The sequence below is a fragment of the Sminthopsis crassicaudata genome, chromosome 1 (genome assembly GCF_048593235.1).
Source record: "Sminthopsis crassicaudata isolate SCR6 chromosome 1, ASM4859323v1, whole genome shotgun sequence".
Lineage (NCBI taxonomy): Eukaryota > Metazoa > Chordata > Mammalia > Dasyuromorphia > Dasyuridae > Sminthopsis > Sminthopsis crassicaudata.
The window spans coordinates 269531398-269554890 of record NC_133617.1 but is presented as its reverse complement, the minus strand read 5'-3'; the positions used below and the strand labels follow the sequence as shown (position 1 = coordinate 269554890).

At 32.5% G+C, this 23493-nt stretch overlaps 1 protein-coding gene across 3 annotated transcripts in view; it reads right to left on the bottom strand.

Annotated features, from left to right (window-relative positions):
* Positions 1 to 23493, bottom strand: part of NKAIN3 (sodium/potassium transporting ATPase interacting 3) — an 821210-nt gene that overhangs the window by 395602 nt on the left and 402115 nt on the right. For all 3 annotated transcript variants that reach the window (XM_074278762.1, XM_074278761.1, XM_074278763.1), the window contains exon 2: positions 4890 to 5027. In XM_074278762.1, the coding sequence (XP_074134863.1) occupies positions 4890 to 5027 (138 nt within the window). The remainder of the gene's footprint in view (positions 1 to 4889; positions 5028 to 23493) is intronic.

Sequence of the window (23493 nt, the reverse complement as noted above, 5' to 3'; positions counted from 1 at the left end):
CTCAGTTTCCTCATCTGCAAAATGAGCTGGAGCAGGGAACGGCAAATCACTACAGTACCTTTGCCAAGAAAATTATAAATGGGTCATGAAGAGTCATACATGACTGGAGCAACTGAACCATCTTATATATGTTGATTCCCTCAAAAAAGGCAAAGTTCTCAAGAACAAGGACACATTTTCATCTTGGCATTCTTAGTACTTAATGTATATATTTTGGCAATTAGTAGGAACTTAACAAATGCTATTGATTTTTGGATTGCTCAGTTAACTTAATTTAAATATCACTATAATCTTGGCCATAATAAATTAATTCCTAATTATCTTTTAACTTGGAATAAAATATTACTGGTTTACATGGAATAGTTTTCTTTTTTATCATTTGTGAAAGATTATTTTGAGTTACTCCCTTTATTTTTAATGACAATTGAATTTTTTAAAAAATAAATCTCATTTAAAATGATTTTGTCTTAATTTTTCATATTCTGATCTGGCAATTTATGACAGTGATCATTATTTTAAAAGCTAATGAATTGTAGACTCTTTCTATTTTAATTCACTGATGACTCATAAGATTCATAAGACTCATGTTCTTAAATCCCTTAGTTATTTCTTTTGAATATGCTCATTTATGTACATGTTATGTACGTATTCAAGGTCTAGAAAATACTTGTTACCCATTATTATGAGCATAAGCTCATATAAATTCAAATATTTAGACCATAACTAGTAGTTATTCACATAAATTCAAACTTGTCACAAATTGCATCACTTTTTAAAAATAAATAAAATTTTCAGTTCAGAGTCCAGTGTGACTGGATTGAATGACCTTTTGAGTTTCCTTTCAACTATTAATCTATGATCCTAAGGACTTTAAATTTATTACTTTTAACTATAAATTATATGATATTTAAATAATAATATATATTATATATGGCAATATATAATATATATAATAGTATGTATGTCAATAATATATAATATTACTTTGATCAGTAAGTAGTAAAAGTATAATTCAGTGAATATATTTAAATCTGAAGAATTATATAATATAAAACCAGATTATATAAAGAATAATATTAGCTGATATTCATATAGCTCTGTAGAGGCTTTCCTCACATTAAAAAAATGTGAGATTAGGTAGTATAAGTATTTTTATCCTCAGAACCATTAAGGGCCTTGCCAGTTATCATACAGCTAACTAATAATGTTACCAGTTTCTAGACCATTGTTCCTATCTGAATGCCAATAGCTTTTTTGTGGATGAACTTCTTTCTGAACTTCAGAATCAAACTTTCATCTGTCTCTTCTCATCTTGCTTGATCATTTTTGCTTATAGTTAGAAGTACTAAGCCATTAGAAGGCTCTAATATAAATAATAAAGAATTTAATCTAAGAAAACAGCACACTTAAATACTATTTAGGTAGAAACAATAGGATAGATACTATTTAGGTATTTAATACTATTTAGGTAGTATTTAATATGGTAAATACTATTTATATAGAAATAATCTTATCTTCATAGGTTTTACTCTTAATATTGAAAACTAATCTTGCCTACTCCATTTTATTATCTCTTGTCAAACTACCAGTTCCATATTTATTTTCTTTCCAGATGACAACTTTTTTTTTTAAGCTATCTATACAGATATATACCTGACATCTGTAATTTTTTTTTCAAGTAGCCATTAGTAAATTCAATGAATAAATACTGGTCTTAGAAATTATGAGGAAATAATATAGTGCTGTGGCACTATATTTAAAAATTGCTATGGTCCCTAGTGAAGTCAAGGATCTCCAAGAGGGTTGGAAGTATGGGCAGAACTCCTTTAAGAGAGCTTCCCTCACACAAAAAGAAAACTAAATACTGTTGAAGCACCTCCTTCAATAAAGAACTTTATTAGGTTCTAAATAAACCATTCATCATTGTGGAGTAAAGACAAGTAGTTAGGTGTTGAAAGTAGTAGCAATAAAAACAGAAAGAACTGTTTATGTTAATACATATTATGATCATATAACAAATACGATGAGATATATATCTCATCACTGCCTAAGGATCCTACTAGAGTAATGACCAGAAATTATTAATTATCCCAGTTTTCTTTGTTTTTCATTTTAGCCACAGATGAAAACAATAACAGAAAAGGGTGGGGGAGGAACAGGTTTAATGGATATTTGAAATAAAAGAAAAACTAAATTTTAGAGAAAATTAGAATAAGGGAAGCCTCTGCTCTTTCTTTACCTACAGAAGAGAAACATATGATTGGCTTCCATACTTCTTGAGCTCTGTAGACCTAAAGTCTCATAGTAGGGTGAATGGGAATAATCATGTAATAAGTGCCTACTATATGCCAGGGACTATGCTTAGTACTTTTCAAATAGTATTTCATTAACAGTGACTGGAGAACTAGAAGCTTCTAAATTACAGTAATCACCATTAAATTCCAAAGTATGCCCAAGAGTATAGTAGTTATTTAATAATTAGTGCTTAATCAATATTCATACAACTCTTTTGAGAACTGTTTTTAAAGAGTGAGTTGTCACAATAAAGCTTATTAGTTTATCTCATAAATTCAATTGGATATTACTTTAAAAAGGTAAGTCTCTTGGTTATCACTATATAAAAATAAGTCAAAAACTGATATCAATGATACATACTTACAAATGTATGTATGATACTCTGTGGATAATAAACAGACTTTAAATCAAGAATTCTTAACCTGGATTCCAGATCCAAAGTAAATTTCAGTTACTATAATGAGAAAATATTTCTTCTTTATTTTATCAATCTCTAACTTGAATTTAAGTATTTCCTTCAATTATGAATGTAGTTAACAGTATTATTCTGAGAAGCTGCACCAAATTCCCAGAGAGATAAATGATACAAAAAAGATCCAAAAACCTTGCTCTAGAAGATATTTTGATTGTTCAGCTCTATTCCAAACACAATCCTCACAGAATCTGTGCTTCTACTTGTGATGTAATATAAATTCTAAAAACTATTTTTAAGAGTTACAAACTATAGCAGTGTTGTACCCTTATTGACTGGTTATCATTTTAGACCCTGAAGGGACTCAAATTGGGTCAATTGATCCAATCCTGTCAATATGTAGATGAGAAAAATGAGTCTCAGAAATATTAGGTGATTTTTGCCCAGAGTTATATAGTATTTAGGGGGCAAAACTCTATTCAACCTGGTTTCTCTGACTACAAATTCAGAATTCTTCCTCTGATCTTTTTTAGAAAAAATGAAACGAGCATTGGAAGTTTTAGAGTGCAATGACTGCACAATCACATGGAATATTGGATTTTCTTCTACTGAATGTTTTTTTTTTTAAATGTATTATCATTCTTGTATGTTGTAATTTAAATATGGTTTGTTGTTTCTCACAATCACTTCACAAGAGCAGTTTACACTATTATCTCCAATTTTTAAATGGAAAAGATGAGACACATCCTTTAGAAAATGAAAATGAAATCATTCATATTGTATTTTTAAATCAATAAAAATCAAGCATGTGTCCATCATATTGAGAAAGCATAATATGATATTAAAGAATAAATTTAAATTCAAATTGACATTGAAAATGAAAATAATTTTAAGTTTAAAAAAGTATGAAATTCTTTAGGGTCTTAATAATAATAATAGTATTTATGTGGTACTTTAATCTTGTTAAGTACTATATATATATATTATATATCTATATATGTACAGATAAATATAGATAAAAAAAATCATCTTATTTGATCCTTAGAACAGTAAGTTGGGGTTAGCATTATCCCCATTTTACAGAAACTGCTGATTAAAAAAGTTAAGTGACTTGCCCAGGATGATATCTAGGCAAGATTTGAACTCAGATTTTTTTTTTTTAATCCAAGCCAACACTCCATCCATTCCACCACTTAGTTAACTGTCTAAAGCAATCAGTGAGGTGCACATTGGTGATTTCTGCACCATTTTTAAAAGGATATATAAGGAAAATGCTGAGATTAAAAGGTCACAGTTATAAGAAAGAACATATTAGGATCATAAAATCTAAAATCAGAAGAGATATTGGAGGCCATAGGGTACAACCTCCTCACTTAACAGGTAAAGAAACTGAGGCACAGGAGTGAAGTGATTTGCCTAAGACCACAGAGTAATATAGATAATTTTTGAGGTTATTATAATTTTTATTTGTCTTATAACTAAACGGGATTTTATGTTATGTTTAATATCAAGCTACATTCACCATTTATATATTATATATTAATATTATATAATATTATATTATATATTATATCTTAATATATTATATATTAATATTATATAATAATATAATATTATAATTTTATATATTATATCTTTCTTATAATGTAATATGGAAAATAAGTTAGTATATATTTTCTTTTTTTCCCAGAGTTCAGTTTTATAAGTCAACTATACAAAAAACTTAAAAAAACCTTAAAAAAAATTATTGAAATACTTTCATCCAGTGAATTTGACACTAAGGACTTCAGTTCATACTCTCCTGTTATTCCTTTGGGCAATGCATATATATACTTTCAGGGCCTCCATTTCCTTCCATTCCTAGAGTGAGACTAAATAGATGAGGCAATTTTTTTTGAGGTCAGAAATGTAGGATCTTATCATTTCTCTTAAGCAATTTAAGAGAAGGAATTAAAATTTATATACTGGATTTGGTGATTCATTAGCATAGGGAACTCCTAATATGCAGATAAAGACAAACTCTAAGAGGTAGTCTTAAGAGAGTTGCTTGAGGGCACTGAAAGATTAAATGACTTGCTTGGTATCAGAGTCTAATTTTCCAGTCTTAGAACCTGCTCCCAGTCCAATACAAAGCCCAACTTATCTGTGCAAATTAAGGTCATGATAAAAGTCTGAGACTTACCACCACTATATATCGAGGTCTAAACTGAATGGTTCCAAACAAGCCCAAGATGACAACTATTATGTGAAGAAAATTTCCAAGAATTGGTGCCCACTGGAAGCCAAGGAAGTCAAAGATCTGCCTCTCTAATGCTGAGAGCTGGAACACACACACAAAAAAAAGTCAGACATTAGTATATAATATAAATTTCAGCCAGGCCATATAATATTTATTTCATTTCTCACACTTCAGAGTTTTCAATTAAAATAAATTTTACAATATCAAAGTCTTGAACAAGAAACTAATGAAATAGTGAAAGCAACAAGACTTGGAGGAGGTCAAAGACCTCCTGATCCTTCTGGAAAGCTCATTTGCTTGAAAATTTGACACTCTTTTCCAAGTCCAGTCTAACTATCAAGGTGTTGAAATCTTCATCCTATCTATAGTGTCTGAACACCTTAAAAGCCAAGCTTTTGCACTCTGTTCTTGGGGTAGAGCTATTAGGAAGAAGAAGCATTTCCTATCAAAATTCTGACCAAAAGGAAGTGGAGTAGTTGCATTAGTAAAATTTGAAGTTCTTGTCTTCCAACGTAATGTTCCTTTAAATATTATTGCTCAAAATTATATAGTTGGTTTTAGAGATATTGGGCAATGCAAAAATAAAAGAAAGAAGATAACTAGAAATATCTTCCTGACAGGCTAATAAATGATTGAAAAATTGAAGAGAAATATTATTAGAATTCAAGTTCTATTATATGAATCTAATAATTTTATCAGTGCAAGTCTAATGTGGCAAAGCCAAATCATTTAAAATAAAATGAATAACACTGAATTAGACTTGAACTGAAAGAATTACTATAATTTTTAAAGGAATTGCTCCTTGACCTCCATGATCTCATAGGCAAATACAATCAAATTTAGTGCTTTGGGGGCAGGGAAGTGACATAGTGGATAAAGCTGAGCATCTCAGAATTGACACTTTCACATTGTGGTATTGAGGAAGACTTTTGAGAATCCTTTGGACAGCAAAGAGAGCAAATCAATCAATATTTAAAGAAATTAATTCAGGCTATTCATTAGAAGGTCAAAATTGAAGCTGAAGCTTAAATATTTTGGGCACATAATAAGATGGGACTCATGGAAAAGAGTCTGATATTGGGAAAAAAAATGAAAACAAAAGGAGAAAGGGACTATTAAAAAGGATGATATGGATAGATAGTATCAATGAAAATAAACTTAAGCAGATTTTGAAAGATCATGGAGGATCAAAGGGCCTAATAAATTACGGATTATTGATTGATAAAGAAGAAAAGTGCTTTTAAATGTTGCTGCTCAAGATCCCCTAACTAATCAATGAAGTGAGTTATAGCCTTAAAGTTAGAAAGACTTAAATTGAAATCCAACTTAAGATACTAACTCTATGACCATAAGACATATTCCCATTTTCTCAACTGTAAAATGGGAGATAATAATAAAACTTTCAACAGCAACTTTGATATAACAATACCTTTTGTAAAGATAAAATTAGATATTTGTAAAGTGATTTGGAAACTTAAAGTGCTATATAAATGCTATCATCATCATCATTATCATCATCATCACCACCACCACCACCATTAAATGAAAAAAACTATAGAACCCAAGTATAAGTATATATTTCAGGTATTGAACTTTATCTTTTATGCCATCATAAGATTACATTCTTTAACTAAATGTTATGTGGAAAGAATTAGTCTCAAAACCAGACCAACCCCCCTCCCCCAAACTGGATCCAATTTCTATCTTATACATCTTGGCTGATTATCCATGAGTAAGGCATGGTGACTTAAGTTTCTATTCATTTCTTCACTGATATTCATTGGTAGATATTATCCACTGGGAGTTCCTTATAACTTTGAAACCAGAGAACTAGTACTTAATACTATCTTCATGCAGAGATCAAGGGGCACATCAGATTACTCTATAGAAAATTCTCACAATGACTTCTAATTTTGACCTAACTTCCCATCCTGGCATTCAAGGTGCATCAGAAGGTAATAGTATATGAACTCTCCAGTATCATCTGACACAATCTGCATAAAATACTCCTTTCTCTAATCATACTATATTACTTTTTGCCCCTTTCCTCAGAGTCATCATATTTCCCTATATCTATATGCAAGCCATAGAATATCATATCATTTTTTCTGTTGAATTTTATCATGTTAAGATTCAATTTAAATGTCACCTCTTCTAGCAATCCTTTTGGGATCTCAATAATCCAAAATATAGCTTCCTTTCCTCACATATTTCCCCTCTCAGATTTATTTATCTTTCTTTCTTTTTTAACCAAGTGAAAGAGGAGATTCTTTGCCTCATTTGCTACTTAGCTTTAATCATTTAATAGGTGCAACTTCAGTCAAACTGAGACCTGTTGAAAACCTTAGCTTAAAAAGGCCAAAGTCTCCCATTGCATCCAGGGCCATTATATTCATCCTGATCTATATAGCTGAGCACATTGTACCTTGACCCCAGCATCATGAGGTCATTGATCCTCTGAGTACAAAGGATGAACAACAAAAGATAATACCATCCTTCCAATCCCTCAGGCTCTCAATCTAGGAAGCATCCTGAGTCCTTCACTACCTTTCACTCTCCCATGTCCAAGCTGTTGCCAAGGTCTGTCAATACAACCTTTGAAACATTCTCAAATATGTTCTCTTTTGTTCCTTGACATTGTCACTAATTAAGTGCACACCCCCCCACCCAACACCTAGGTATTGCAATAATTTCCTGGTGTATGTGTCTACCTCAAGCCTTTTCCCCTTCCAAGCTGTCCTCCTCATTCAGCTATTAAAGACATTTTCCTAAAACACAGCAGATGCGACCACATTAGATTCTGCCCCTATTCAGTAAACTCCAATGGTTGCCTATTGCCTCCAGGAGTAAATAGAAAATTCTTTTTGGCATTCAGAGTCCTTTATTACCTAGTCTTCTTCTACCTTTCCACCTTTCTCACAGATTGCTCTTCAATGCATAATCTTTGATCTAGTAATTCCAGTCTCTTAGAATTCCACAAATAAGACAATCTGTCTCTCAGCTCTGGACATACTTCCAATTGTCGCTTATGCATGTAATGTTTCCATGTCTTCCGACTACAAACCTCTGGCTTCCTTTAAGCCCTAACTAAAACCTCCCTTTTTAGGCAACTTTCTTGAATTCTTCTTAAATTTTTCTGTTAATTATTTCCTATTTATTTTATATATAGCTTGATTTGTACACATGTATTTACACAATATCTTGCCCATTAGTTTTTAAATTTCTCAAGAGCAAGAACTATCTTCCTCCTCTTTTTGTGTCTCCAGAGGTTAGCATAATGCCTGGCACAGACTAGGTGTTTAATAAATATTTATTGATTGCTTACTGATTGATTATAGCATTATAATAGCACTCTCATGACATTTAATCATTTTAAATATGTTTCCAGTTATGAGATCTCAGGTGAACATAAGTAGATGTAGTTAGGACTATCTTGTTTCATTCATCTTGCTAATTAAGTTCAACATACTGATATTCCTTTATGTTCCTTATTCTATCAACTCTCACAGCAGTTGATAAAATGACTTTCCATGGTTGAATCAAAGTATTATGATATAAATTTGTACTCTGTAGGCTTATTAAAGTTCCAGTAGCAAATAAAAGAGTGAAATGTACCTTATCTCATGATTTTGATCCACCCAGCCAAGGTTCTGTAATATAAAAACTTTTCATTTCACATATTCTATAGATTATGAATTATTATGATGTTGATATCTATTTAAAATTGTTCTTAAGTTTTTATAAAAATTGTTATAGCCAGATGCTTGTGGGCAATGGGAATTTATTGTAATAATGGTCCAATTCCAATAGAGTTTATTGGTTGACTTCTCCAAAATGTATGGAAGTCTTTATTTATAGTATGAAGATTTGCCATCTGTCAGTTCACAAAGGATAGTAAGCTTACAAAATATATAATTCTAGTTCCAAGTCATACACCACTGTTAGGCATTCAGTAGATGCTATATTTTAACAGTCTTCAATGACTTAGGTGCATGATCTTCACTATTTCTTTGCATTATTTACACTAATGACTGAATCCAGGGTCAATAAGGATGACTTTTTTTTTATGATGTTTTTGTACTTTCTGGTCCTGAAATGCAATTATAAATTATTCCATTTCCACAAATCACTTTGCTTGATTCAGTCATTTGTTTGCTGTTTCTTTGTTTACTAAGTCCATCCAGATGTCATCCATGGCAGGCCTTTTGATTCTACTTCTGAATCTTAGGCATTTCATAGGCATTATCTGGAGGGAAATCACTTTTGGTTATATTAAACAAATCCAGTTCCATGTGCCTCTTAACAGATTTTACTGTTGTTTAGCAAACTGATGTCTACTTATTTGTAAAGTATTTTTGTAGATTTCAGGTCTATGTGTCATTTGTTCTAATCTTCTCTATATGTATCAGCCTTCTTTGTCATTTTTAGCATTGAAGTGTTCATTTTCTAGACTAGTCAGCATAATAGGCCATGTTTTCTGTTAATATTATACACATTTTTCTAAGAAGGTTTTATAGATCCATTAAGGTCCGTTTACAGTTTTGAAAGCGTACATTTATCCTGGTATTGTGTTGATATTAATTGCATAAAATGTATTTTTCCCTTCAGCTTTGATTTCTAAAGACCAGTATGTCCCTTAACATATTTGGGCATGGTTTACTCCACATTCTTTATGCTTGCCTAGAGAAAAGTAAGGTATTTGTAGTTATCACTTTCATCTGATTGGTTGAAAGTTACCTCTTAGTTCAAGCTTAAAGCTTTGTCTTTACCTTTCCTTAACATAAGTTAGTAATTTCACAATTATTTAATCTAAAAAAAACATTCTTAGATCATTGGAGAAAATTTTTATAAGATTAAGGAGTTGTTTAACTTGCTTTTTGCTGTAGCCATAGCCTGATAGCTTGATGTCATCTCTATACATCATGAAATTAATACAATATTTTGATTAACCTCTTAATTTTGAAGCCATGCTTAGTAGAAATAACTGACCATGCATTCAAGACTAGACAAAACTAAAATGTGTTTAAGTGGAATCCCTTAAAAATGCTATGTTTTATGGGAATGGTTCTTAACATTATGCCGAAGTAGTACATAAATCACTGAACTTAGAGTAGGGAAGACCTGTGTTCTATTGCAGTGTTAGATATTTATCAGCTTTTTGATCATGAACAAGACATTTGACCTCAGTTTCCTCAATTGTAAAATGGGAATGATGATAACACTTGCTTCTTGGGTTTGCTGTGAAGAATAAATGAGATAATATTTGTAAAATGCTTACCACAATGTCCGTCACAAAGCAGATGTCATATAAATATTAGTTACTATTATTAAAAAAATTTTCCATATATAAATCTGGTTGTCTCACTATACTTAGTTTTATTTTATATATTTGCAATATGTAAATAGTTAGCATTTTAATGGATCTAAGATTGTCAAAATGTTTTATTCACATGTGCTTTCTCTACTGATAAACCATGAGAATGGATATGACTCAAAAACTTTGGCAATAATCAACAAAGGCAGTACATATGATACTGCTTTTCAACAGCTTATTGGAAATGACTGAACTGATAATAAGTTGCTGTTTATTTTTATATTTTATTCCTCATGTGGAAAATGTCTGAATACATAATTTGACTATGTTTGGAAGGGCTGTTGAAATACTCATTCTCTGATAATAGTTATTTAATGCCTTCTGTCTTAAAAGGTGGGATAAGACTTTTAACTGCAAGGAAGATGATAAAGCATCTTGCTAGTAATTCAAGCAATGCTGAGAAATATTTTAGTCAACAATTATTGGTCTCATCTGGACCTACCACTTTGTAAGATAGAGTTTCAGTAACCTCCCTAGATGTACTTAATCCATCATTCATTATATTCTTTGTGTCCAATATCTCTGCCTTTTCATTTGATCCAATTTGTCTTTTTGTTATGTTCAACTTCCTGTAAACAGAAAGTAAATATAAAATTTTATATATACTTTTTCAGAGGTTCTAACTTGCTCTGTATATCTTTACTTTACTTTACAAGCTTCTTAGTATCTGGGTAGCACAGAAGATAGAATACTATAGCTAGAATCAGAAAGATTTCTGTTTAACTCTGATCTCAGAAACTGGTAACTTTGGAGATTCATTTAACTTCTACCTGTCTCAGGTTCCTCATTTATAAAATGAGAATTATAAAAGCATAATATTTCCAAAATTGTTATGATAAACTGATATTTGTTAAGTGCTCTATAAATGTTTCCTATAATAATATTTATTATTGTTATTCCATTGTAAAATTTCTGATTAATATTGAATTGTTTCTTTGTGTTTCTTTGATCCTTGTATTACCTTAATTTTTTTTTAATTTTACATTCAGTTTCTGATGAAGGAAATCTATATTTTCTGATGTACTTTTATTTTCCTAATTACGTTCTGATTTTTGTTTGTATCTGAGAGTGTGAATGTGTGTGTGTGTGTGTGTGTGTGTGTGTGTGTGTGTGTGTGTGTGTGTGTGTGTGTAGTCTCTAGGCAATTTAGTATTCAAATGTTCTATTGGATGAATAAGTTAAATATCAATATTACCTTCCTATGCCTTTCCACAGAACTTCAATAGCTCCACCAATTTCTTTCCCCCAGACTGTAAATTGACACTTGACAGTTCACCTTTCTTACTATAAGCAGCACCATACTGCTATGTACATATCCTGAAATGGTTTCAGACTTTCTGTCAAATACTATGGGGAGATAAGGTCTTTTCAAAAGTTATTATAAAAACCAACTTTTCACAAATTATTCTGTTTTGTTATGATTGGTCTGTTTGTTTCTTGACATCTTTTTTAATGAGAGCATTTCAGAATTTCAATTTTTATATTCATCTCATTTTTAAAATTTAGACTTTTGTCATGTTTCATTTAAGTTTTATTTTATAGAATATTTATGCTAAGCTTTTTCCCATTAAAATTTTAGTGATTTTAATTTCATCTCTTTTGTTCAATTTAAGTTCAGGGATGAAGTTTTCCCCCTCTCTTTGTGTAGGATTATCTTGTTCTGATACATTATTATATCTTTGTACAATTGGTCTGAGCACAAGAATTGGGCTGACAAAAACCCTAGGAAATCTCTGAGCATAATTGTTCAGATCTCTTTACAACTGTGTTATAATATAGAATTGGTATAAAATGAAAATACAGCTTCAATCTGTATCATATATATATATATATATATATATATATATATATATATATATATATATTCATGGTATTTGTGTTTTATTGTTTAGTGCCACTGACACTAAAGTGGAGTAATTGGTATTTCTGATTTTTTTTCTGATACACCCTGCCTTCTAATAGAATCAGAAAATGAAAACACAATGATTTCCTTTTGGCATCCATGACAAGCTGACCATCATTCCAGTTTTAAATAAGATTCGTCTTCAACTCTATATAACCCTATCTATTTAATGGATTCATAGAAGCAGTTTCATCATACCATGTTCTAGGCACTATGCTAAGCATTGGATCATCCAGCATTTGAAGGTTTCTTTTCAGATCTTGACCAGCTATGGTAGGTAGAAGGCTCAGGGTACACAAAGTCCATTCTGTAGATCACTCTGATTGGCATTTGTTTGCTTTGCTATTAGCATATCTTCCCCTATGATATGGACAATGGGTTTAAGTTTGAGGGGAATTATTACTACCGTGTTTCCCCGATAATAAGACACTGTCTTATTATTTTTTTGGGACTAAAAAACACCAGAGGGCTTATTTTCAGGGGAGGGCTTATTTTAATGAACATTGACAGCAATTTTAATAAACAGGTAAATGTGAACAAAAATTTTTTTACCTTTATTCAATAATGATCATGTCATCTTCTTCAACAACATCGTCATAAGTATCCATACCCTGAATTCCAGCCTGGATGTCTTGCGCCAGCAAGCAAATCACCAGGGAAGAAGAGGATGACGCGCTCACTGCTGCAGCTCTGATTGGATGCAGCTCGGAGCGCGACGTGCGTTTCACCCGGGAGGGGAGGGCGGCGCTGCTTACTGAAGGTACCGCTACGCAGCATATAGCGCAGGGGATCACCATGATGACCGTTTTCATAGTAAGTTCGATAGGGCTTATTTTCGGGGGAGGGCTTATTTTAGCGGAATATTAAAGAGTATGTGGGTGTCTTATTTTCAGGATAGGTCTTATTATCGGGGAAACACGGTATTGATCATTACTTTATTGTTAGTATTATTAGTTCTATTATCTTCTGCTTTCCTTATCATTAGCAAGTATTTATACATTAAGTATATATAATTTTCTCTATTCCACTTGATAAACAATTTCACCCATAAGGAGTATTAGTTTTACTAATACCTATAGTAGACACAAATTTGTAATACTAACAACTCACAAAGTAACCTATTTCCTATAATTTGAAACAGACTTCCAGTCAGTTTCCTTAAACATAATGCCATTTACTCTAGCACTGAACCTTCATTTATCTGGGGTGAACAATTGCATTCAATTAGCTCTCCTGTGGAACAGAAAAGCCAAATGCCATGAAGACATCCTTGAGTTTGACCTTATTCATTTTTTCTGGGTTCATTATGTAATTCTTTCTCTTTTTTTCCTTATTTTTTTTCTTTTTAAGCAAAGCAATTAGAATTAAGCGACTTGCCCAGAGTTACACATCTATTAAGTATTAAATGTCTGAAGCTGGATTTGAACTTAGGTCCTCCTGACTTCAAGGCTGGTGCTCTATCCATTGGGCCAAGTAGTTGCCCCAGTAATTCTACTCTTTCTCATATTCATGATAGAAAGATAGATCACAATGATCCAAAAGCAAAATGATCAGAGGAATGTAAGTGAAGGGAAAGTTTTTGTTTCTGGTTTATTTTTGTTAGATCATTTCTTTCAATGATGTCCTACTCTGAGTAATTGCATTTCTGTTGTTCTTGGCAGAGATTATGCAATAATTTGCCATTTCATTCCTCAGATCGTTTTTTTAAGTGGGAAACTAAGGCGAATGGGGTTAAGTGACTTGCTCAAGGTCACGGATCTAATAAGTGTCTGAGGTCAAATTTGATTAGAAGATGTATTTTCTTGATGGCAGGCATTCTATGGATGGCATTCCATCCTTTGACACATAGCTGCCCTGTTCTATTTAGTGGTTTTAATTAGTTTTCTGGAACTGAGGAAATAATATGGAAGCATTTATGATCTCACTAGCCCACTCTCATTTATATACAAATAGGAATAGTATGCTCTGAGAATCAGAACCTTGAAGGGCAACTGCAAGCAGCCTACTGTGAAAAGTGACCAGATTTAAGACCTATGGTGCATCACAATAACATTCAAACTGAACTTTTCAAACAGAGGGTAAAAAAATTCAATTTTCTTTCTGTCAAGAAATGCATGGCTAATACATTTTAGAAAAAGATGAGAAAATTCATATAACAGAAGAGATATTAGATTAATATCATGTATCATGAAATCTGACTTTTTCAAAAAGAATCATTTAGATTTAGAGCTGGAAATTATCTCAGAAATTACCCGGTCCAACTGTTCATTTTTTTTAGATGAAAAAAACTAAATTTTATAAAAAGGAAGACTTTGAGTTTTGTATATAGTCAAGGAGTTGGGCACCTCTCTTCTAACTTCTGTCTTCATGTCAGGGTCTTCTCCAGTCTGCAGAGGCCATCTCCAGACCTTATCTTCTCCTGTCACTTCCTGTGCCCTACTTAGAATCCCTTAATTAAAATTTCTACTTTTTGTGCCTCTGCCTGCTGTGATATTTGACATATCACTTGGGTCATAAATTGAATTATGAAGAAGAACATTGAGAAGTCTAATCATTTGTCTTCCTCAATAGACTTCTCTTCAATTAGGGATATTTTGCCTGAACTCATTCCTCAATGGCTAGCATATTCCCAGCTACTCAAACTCTCTTTTCCAATGACTTTGAACCCATGACTATTGTCATATAAGTATAGTTTGCTATCCCCTACTGCCCATTATCTTTAATGGTTTAATTTTCATTTCTTTAATTATTAACATTTTAGAGCATTTTATATAGTTCATAATAACTTGGATTTATTTCTTTTAAAAATGCCTGTTCCTATCTTTTCACATTTATATGTTGGAAAACAGCTCCCAAAGAAGCTTCTTAAAGAGTTAAGAGATGCTAAATAGTGAGATGGAAAATGACAACTCCCCAAGGTCATTTATCATAGCTCTAGAACTGGAAATGTCCTCTTAGGACATCTATTTCAATCTCCTCACATTACTGATGAATATAATGAATTTGAGAGAGGTGAAGTGACTTGGATTTAATCATAAATCTTATTATTTTGTAGTTGGCAACACCCACATTATTTGCTTAGATACTGAACTTCACCTTTCCCCTTTTGTCTCTGTCTAATGGAACCAATTTCCCAAATTCTATAATTTGATACTCACTAATGGGAAATCTGTAGTTTAAAGAAAGAACAGATCTTTTTACTAAAGCTAAGCTCTCTATAGGTCTTTGATTACATTCTCTCCTCTCTTTCATGCCTTTACTCCAATAATCCCTTTTCATCACCAATCTCTCCATTTTTATTGTACTCTTTCCCTCAACCTAAAAACAAACTTATGTTTCCACTTTCTTTAAGGCAATAATAATATCAATACATAACTCTGGAATCATCCTCCACTCTATGCTTGATGCCTCTATATCCTTCCTCCCTCCTCAGTTCCTTATAATTTGGCTTCTGTCCATACCTCTCTACTGAAACTGCTCTTTATAACTTTTAACATCAAGATCAGTGGTCTCCTCTGTACTAATTATCTTGTATTGATTTGCGGCAGTTGAAAAGGGGAATGTTCCTTCCTTCTTGAACCTCTTTTCCCTTGGCTTCCGTGACATTGTACTCTCCAAGTCTATCTATTTGATTAGCCCTTTTCCTTAATTCTGATATTTCTATTAAAAGTACTTCCACCTTTCTGACTTCCGAAGATCAGCTAAAGTTTGACTTTCTACATAAGACTTTTTCTGATAATCCTTATTTTTTTAACACTTAAGTCCAAAATTACTTTATATGTACTTTTTTGCACATGTGTACATAAATACTGTTATCTGTACCCATATACATTTTCCCAAGTAGAATAAAAGATTCTCAGAATCAAAGACTGTTTTGTTTATGAATCTCCAATATCTAACACAGGGCCTGACACATAGAACAAACTTAATAAAAGCTTGTTGAATTAAATTGAAGTTTGTAACTTTGGCTTTTTCCCTTCACCTTTCCTTCTCCCAAGTGCAAATATTCATTCAGTTACCTACTCCTGTCATTTCTACCTCTAAAGTGGTTCTCATATATCCCCTCTTCTCTAATCCCATGGAAATCACTCTAGTTCTGTCCCTCATTTCTTCTTAGCCCCTCATCTCCATCACTGTAAGAACATTGTAGCTTAAGGCATTCCTTAAAACAAATAATCTTTCTTAAAATTGCCCAAATATTTTTTCTAAAATATTTTTAGGATATTCTCACTTTCCACTGTCTATATAAGCTCCAGACTCTGGCATTTATCACAAACTGGATTTAAGTTACTTGACAGTACGTTCTCATTTTCTATTCTTAAAATAGTCTATGCTATGGACACACACTGAAGTAAAGTTGTGTCCCCTCTCCCTCTCCCATTCTTATCTTACTTTTTCATAGTCTTTGCATATTTCTACCCCTTCCCTAAAATGGATTAATCGTCCTTCTCCATTTCCATTCATTTTCATTTATGGGCATTTTCCTCTTTTTTTTTTCAAGGCTCAATTCAAATGGAATCTTTTCCATAGCCCTCTCCCAAGCAGGTAAAACTGATCTTTTCCGCTTTGAATTTTTCATTACACTTTCCCCAGATGTTTCCTTCCATATCTCTCCATCTCTGTCTCTGCTCTCTCTGTTTTTGTCTCTCTGTGTCTCTCTGTCAGTTTTACATCAAACCCATGATTTCATCTCTTCAGTAAACTACTGATAATGATGTGTCCAGATTCTCACAAACAGTATATGGTAAAGGTGGGACTGTGATACAGCTCTTCCTGATCCTAAGACCAGCGCTCTATCTACACAATGCTATCTACATATATTACTACTATGACTATTACTATACCTATAACTATGGCAATGATGATGACAACAATTACTAATACTATTGTTGCTTCTAGTGCTTGCTAGCATTTACATAGTGGTTGGAGATTTGCAAAGAACTTTACAAATATTATCATTTTTTATTCTTATAGCAACCTGGGAGATAGGTGCTATTCTTGAATTCACTTTACAGATGAGGAAATAAAATAGAGAGAATTTGACTTATCCAAGGTCATACAGCTATTAAGTGTCCAAGATTAAATTTGAGCTCGGTTTTCCTGACTCCAAATACAGCTTTCTATTGACTAAACACTGTAATTACTGTTATTTGTTCATTCTTTCCCCAAACATGCTGAAAACTCCTTAAAAATAGGACCTGTGTTGTATATATCTTTGCATTTTCAGTACTAGCACAGTGCCTTACATATAGTCAAACTTTAATGAATTTTTAATGTAACTGAATAATTGCTGAAATTGATCATGGAGAATGTAAGGCATGTGACCAAGTACATTTCCAAGGAATTATATAGCACTTGGGTAAAGTAGGGTGGTATTTCTTCAGATGTCTCTATGTTTGTTCAGTGTGGTGTTGACTGGCTAACTGGTGAAAAAAGCTGGGGGGGAGCAATCAGTAGCTCATTTGCAGGATCACTATTCTTAGGTGTCTGTGAATAAAATTCTCATCAAGTTCTTCTACTCAACTATCTGGATCAAAGGATGCCTAAAATGGACCATGTTTCACATTCAGCCTAGAGTCATGTAGCTGATCCATGGCACTGGATTGAATTTCTCCTCCCTGGAAGACAGATGATGACTGGTTTTTACTGCTGATTCTCAGAGCATGGTCCAGAGAATCTTGGAGGTCTCTGAAACCCTTTCAGAGACTCTACAAATTCAAAATTAGTTTTATAGTTTTTACCATATCTATAAATTTAACCCGCATAAACAAAAACTCTTTGGACAGATCCTCAATAACTTTTAATACTATAAAGATATTGAGAACTTTGAGAACCACTGGTAAATATAGTGATGGGATACCCAGAGTTTCTCCAATTTGGAGTTTACCTAGGATCAAGCTGGACTGCCTTTGTACCTTCCTGGAACCATTGTGATCTAAAATAACATCTATAAAGTGGCTAAAAGAGAATAGGGAAAAAGGTAGGAAATATACCTCTAGGTATTTTCCTGGACTTATCCTCATAAAGAATGGGCTTCTATCAACAGCAAAGTATAACTAAATGCCCATCATGAAGAAATTATACTCATGTGGGATTCTGTTTCAAAACAAAACTATTGAACTCTTTTATTCTTTCCTATATTTTCTGCCCTCTGGGAAGAGACAGAGATCATAAAAAATCTCCACTTGAGAATCAAATCCAGTTTATCAACAACTACATGAAAATGCTTCAATAAAATTTAGACAGAATCAAGAACATTTGGTGTCACAGAGGAATGTTTTCTCTACTTGTAAGTTCTAGCACTGAATAAACTTCTCTAGGGGACGTAATTTACATTGTTTTTTGAGACTGCTTTCAGTTTTTCCCTTATATTTTGGTTCCACACACTTATAGAGTCACTTGAATATTATTAATACCGTCCCTAACTAGCTGTGCTATCTTAGATAAGTCTCTATTTTCCTAGGTGTTAACTACCTTATCTATATAAAGGAAATGAATTACTGTTAAAGGTCTACAATTTTATACTATTTTTTTGTGAAGCTAAAATCATGCTGGCTGTGTTTATAATAAAGTTTAGTGAACGATTTGGGGATCAGCAAATGACTTTTTAACATGGTACAAATCTATTTTCACATAGTATAAGATCTAGTAGGTAATGATGATAAAGAAAGATTGTGGTTGAAAGATCATTTTGCAATGAGAATTGAAACAACTTTATGGAAGTTTCAAATTAGAAAAATCTAGAAAATCTAGGGAAAAATGAATATAATGAGTAGATGTATAACAAATCAATTTTTGTGGGCATTTAAAAGTCTTCTTATATTTTTGACATATCTAGTTTAATTTTCAACTGGGAGATTAATAATGGAATCGTAGGAAGTAGTTAATTACCATTTTTACAAATTCTATTGATGTATTACATAAGCCAATTTTTCAAAGAAATTCTACAAAGTTTCAAAAATGGTAATAGCAAATTGCATTTCTTTTCAATTAGCATTTCTTATGAGGATTTTCAAGTTCTTTTATTTGATTTTTAAAATAGCATTTATTCCAAGGCTAATATGTCCCCTTGACAGAGGAGGAAAACCCAAGAAGTGATTGATTAATTTCCTTTAGCCCAGACCAAGCCTTAAAAATACATTTTTTAATACAGTATCACTACTGAATACTTTTTAGCTGCTACTGTGTCCAACCCATTAAAGAAGAGCCTAGAACTTCCCCCACAACTTCCTCACAATAAGTTGACTTTGTTAAAAGGAATTGTGTTTTCTGATAATTTGTCAGTTTCCATTATTGTCATAAGTTGAAATTGATTAAATATAATATTTGGGACATTAACATAAGTAATAATTTTATTTAAATTTTTTTATAATGGAATCTATGAAACTCTACAAATATATCCCAAAAGTTTTTTACATTATTATTGTTTTTTACAATAATAATGATGATAAGTGGGAAGAGAGGTGGCCATGTGCTTCTAGATTATCATGTACCTAAATGACAATATTATTAATAAAACTTTATCATCTGCCTAAAATAAATTGCTTTCATGAGAATAATGAGGGGAACCATTTGCTTATTATGCATCTAATGTCTCTTCATAATCAATAATGATGCTTTGTAATCCTGTTGCAATTTTCACATTCAAAGAATTTTCTAAATATTAACTAAATTTTTTGATACTGTGATTTCTGTTAGGATTACTAGGTGAGAACTCAGGTTATCTGGACAATTACAAGGTGAGAACTCAGGTTGACTTGACAGTTCTCTGGCTCAGACCTTTGGTTTGGGCCTTTAAAGGGAGTTTACACCTTAGGAATTCTAAGAGGAACAAGCTCATTGGTTGGAGTACTTCTTCCCAGAAGCCCTTGCATTATCCCACGCCCAGCACTCCAGAGAAAGAAAAAGTCTCTGCTCTACATCAGGCGTGACGCGGCTCTCTGCAGGAAGGGAAGTCACTTCTCTGGACAAGAGTTAACAGCAACTGTCTGGAGACAAGGGTTTTCTACAGGAAGAAGAATCTGTCTGAGAGATTTGAGTTGACACAACAGATCTCCTCCCAGAGAGAGATTGGCAACAGCACATTACCATTAATAACGTTTTGTTATTATGAATAACAAAATAATCTACTTAGATAAAATCTCTGATTGGCTTATCACTTCAAATTTTGGAACATATTTTATTTGAAAAGGAGGGAATCACTACATATTTGACACAAACTATAGGACTCTATATGCAGATCTATATAAGAACATTAATGATTTATTCTAATTTGATGGATTATTAACTTCACCTTCTCTATTAATATACAAACAGTAATAATTTAGAATCATAATGAATAAAATGCATGATATAGTTGCAAAATATTATACATTATCTCAGACTAGGAAAATAGATTTGTGAGTTGTTTTTCTACTTTCATCTAAATAAAGCCCTAGTTAACTCTTGGTTTTCAATATATGGCTTAAACATGTTGGAGATTACTTTCAACATACTTTTAAAATCCATGCTGGATCACTCTTGCACACAATGGAACATATGGAATAAACTTTAGAAATCATGAGTTGGGGAATGGGTTGAACAAGTTGTGATATGCGACTATGATGGAATCCTATTGTCTTGAAATAATGAACTTGTTGATTTCAGAAAAACATGAATAAGCTTGCATGGAATAATGAATGTAAATGAGCAGAATCTAGAGAACATTGTGTACAGTAGTAGTAATATTATTTCAAGAAGAACAGTGAGCTACTAAGTCATTTTGACTATTATAAATAAATTAAGTGCAAAGAACATATAAAGGAAGGCACTGTCTATACCTGGAGAAAAAAAAAAAACCTGATAAAAGTAAGTATAGAATGAATTTGTGTATCTGTGTGTAAGTGTCTGTATATGTATATATGTGTGTGTCTATTTGTGTCTAATGGCAGCCATCTCTAAGGTGGAGAGTAGATACAAAAGAAAAAAATACATCATAACTTTATTATATATTTAAAAGGAATAAAAAACTGTATATAATAGATCTATAGTTTCATGTGCAATTATCTCTTTAAAAAAACTATACTGTTAAAGAGGAGCTTGTTTTATTTCATAAATTAAAATTTTAAAAAATAATTCATCTTGAAAAAGTGTCAAACTCATGGCCCTTGGACAGCTGCTCCAGAAGTGTACCAGATTAAGTGTAATTGGAAAGAATTGTCAAAAAAGAAACATGATATGACATACATAATGTTAATTTCTGGTTTTCTAAGTCAATATGTAACAGCAAGAATTATTTCTATTTGAGTTTGACACCATGCAGCTTCTAGTCCCATTATTTCATTTTGTTGATGAGGTAAGTTAGGTTCAGAGAGGTTAACTTGACTTGCCTAAAATAACACAGTAAATGCCAGAGGTAATGTTTGAAACTAGGTCTTCTGACTTCAGATCCATATATATTTCCACTGTACCATGCTGTCTGAGCTGCCATCTCCCTGACTATCATTCTTTTTTTCCTGACCTAAGCCAAATAGTATTAGGAATACAGAGCAGCAAAGGGAACTACATTAAAGATTTTACAATGAATAGTCTTTAGATCATCCACTCTTTTCTTTGCCATTTAACCTTCCTTTATCACAAATAATCACAGTGAGCCTTCTATTATATTGAACTCTACATGGCCTTTAAACTAAGGGAGTTTTTCTCCTGTTAGGAGTCTGATAATTAAATACATATTAAAAAGCCATTGCTATGGACAGCATCCTGTCTTTAAGATTCATCTTTAAAGAAACCTGCATTTTACCAGTGGGGTGCATTCTCAAGAAAGGAATTTTTATGATTATCTTCTAGGAAATTTATAACTGTTTTTTGAAGCCATTATCACAGTCTTATAACACAATATGATGAAATGATAGTACATATGTATGTGGCAGGAGTGGATGGTATTTCTTCCTTCCTACCAAGCTAATAATACTCTGGATAATATCTCACAAAAATATGTAGAAGGGAGACTCTGTTAATATTTGTTCAAGGATGCTTCTTGATCTCCAAACAGGGGGATTTCATCATGCAATTCACCCTCCAAGTATATTGCCTCTGCCAGCAGATTATACCACAGCCTAACTACTCCAGCTGTACTAAGCAGACCTTATAAAATGCAGTTACCGTCTGTGAATAGCTAAAGCCGGGAACAAGGCAACTATTTTAGTAAAAGCCCACAGTGCCAATTTGTTACAGAACAGTGATTGAAGATTGAATTTCAACCCTCCAGTGAAGTCATAACTGATCCAAGAACACTAAAGTTGAGCCCCATGACTGGTTGACCTATACAGTTTCACAAACAGCTGGAATGAACATGCCTACAGTTGAATTTAAGACTCCCATGGTTGTTTGACTTAAATGCCAACACAGCATAAGAAGACAAAAGAGACAGGTTATGAGCTGAAAGGTCCTTTAAAGGTCTCTTCTCTTTTGTATTTACAGAAGGCACCAGCTAAAAGAATCTTTGTGAAAACAGTAAAATCCTATGAAACATATTTTCCATGCAAAAGCAAGCCTCTGTACCTCTGTTGTCAATTTGATTGGATGAACTTTGTTTTTAAAACCTTTGAACATCCTACTGCTTATGCTGAAGAGATAGTCAACTAATTCGAAAGTTTGGAGCAACAAATATTATCAATTTGTTCAGCCAAAATTTCAATGATATGAAAGTTGAAAACAAAGGTTTATTTTGAAGAAGCTGAAGCAATAGGATGGTGGGACAGTGGACTGGACCTGTAGGCAGGAAGAATAGGTTTTCAAATCCTCATTTTTCATTGTGTCCAACTCTGTGATTCCATTTTCTTGGCACTAAAGTGGTTTGTCATTTCATTCTTTGGCTCATTATTCAGATAAGGAAACTGAGGCAAATTGAGTTAAGTGACTTGCCTATGGTCATATAGCTAGTAGACATCTGATGTCAGATTTGAACTCAGGAAGATGATTTTTCCTGGCTCCAAGCCCCAAGCTCTATTTGCTGTGCCAACTAACTCCTCTATCAAATCCTACCTCTCACATTTATTGACTATGTGGTCAAAAGACAATGGCATGGTCTCTCTGAGCCTCAGTTTATTAATCTTCCTTATTAGTATATTTTGAAATTCTAATAAAATAATGGATTGCAAAACATTAATTTTAATGATTGCCCCATTTACCTCATTCTCCAGTGTTCAGACTTAAGCACCATGAAGAAAACTTTGGATATCCAAAATCAGGTCCTCTGAAATGTATATAAATTTTGCAACTTCAACAGT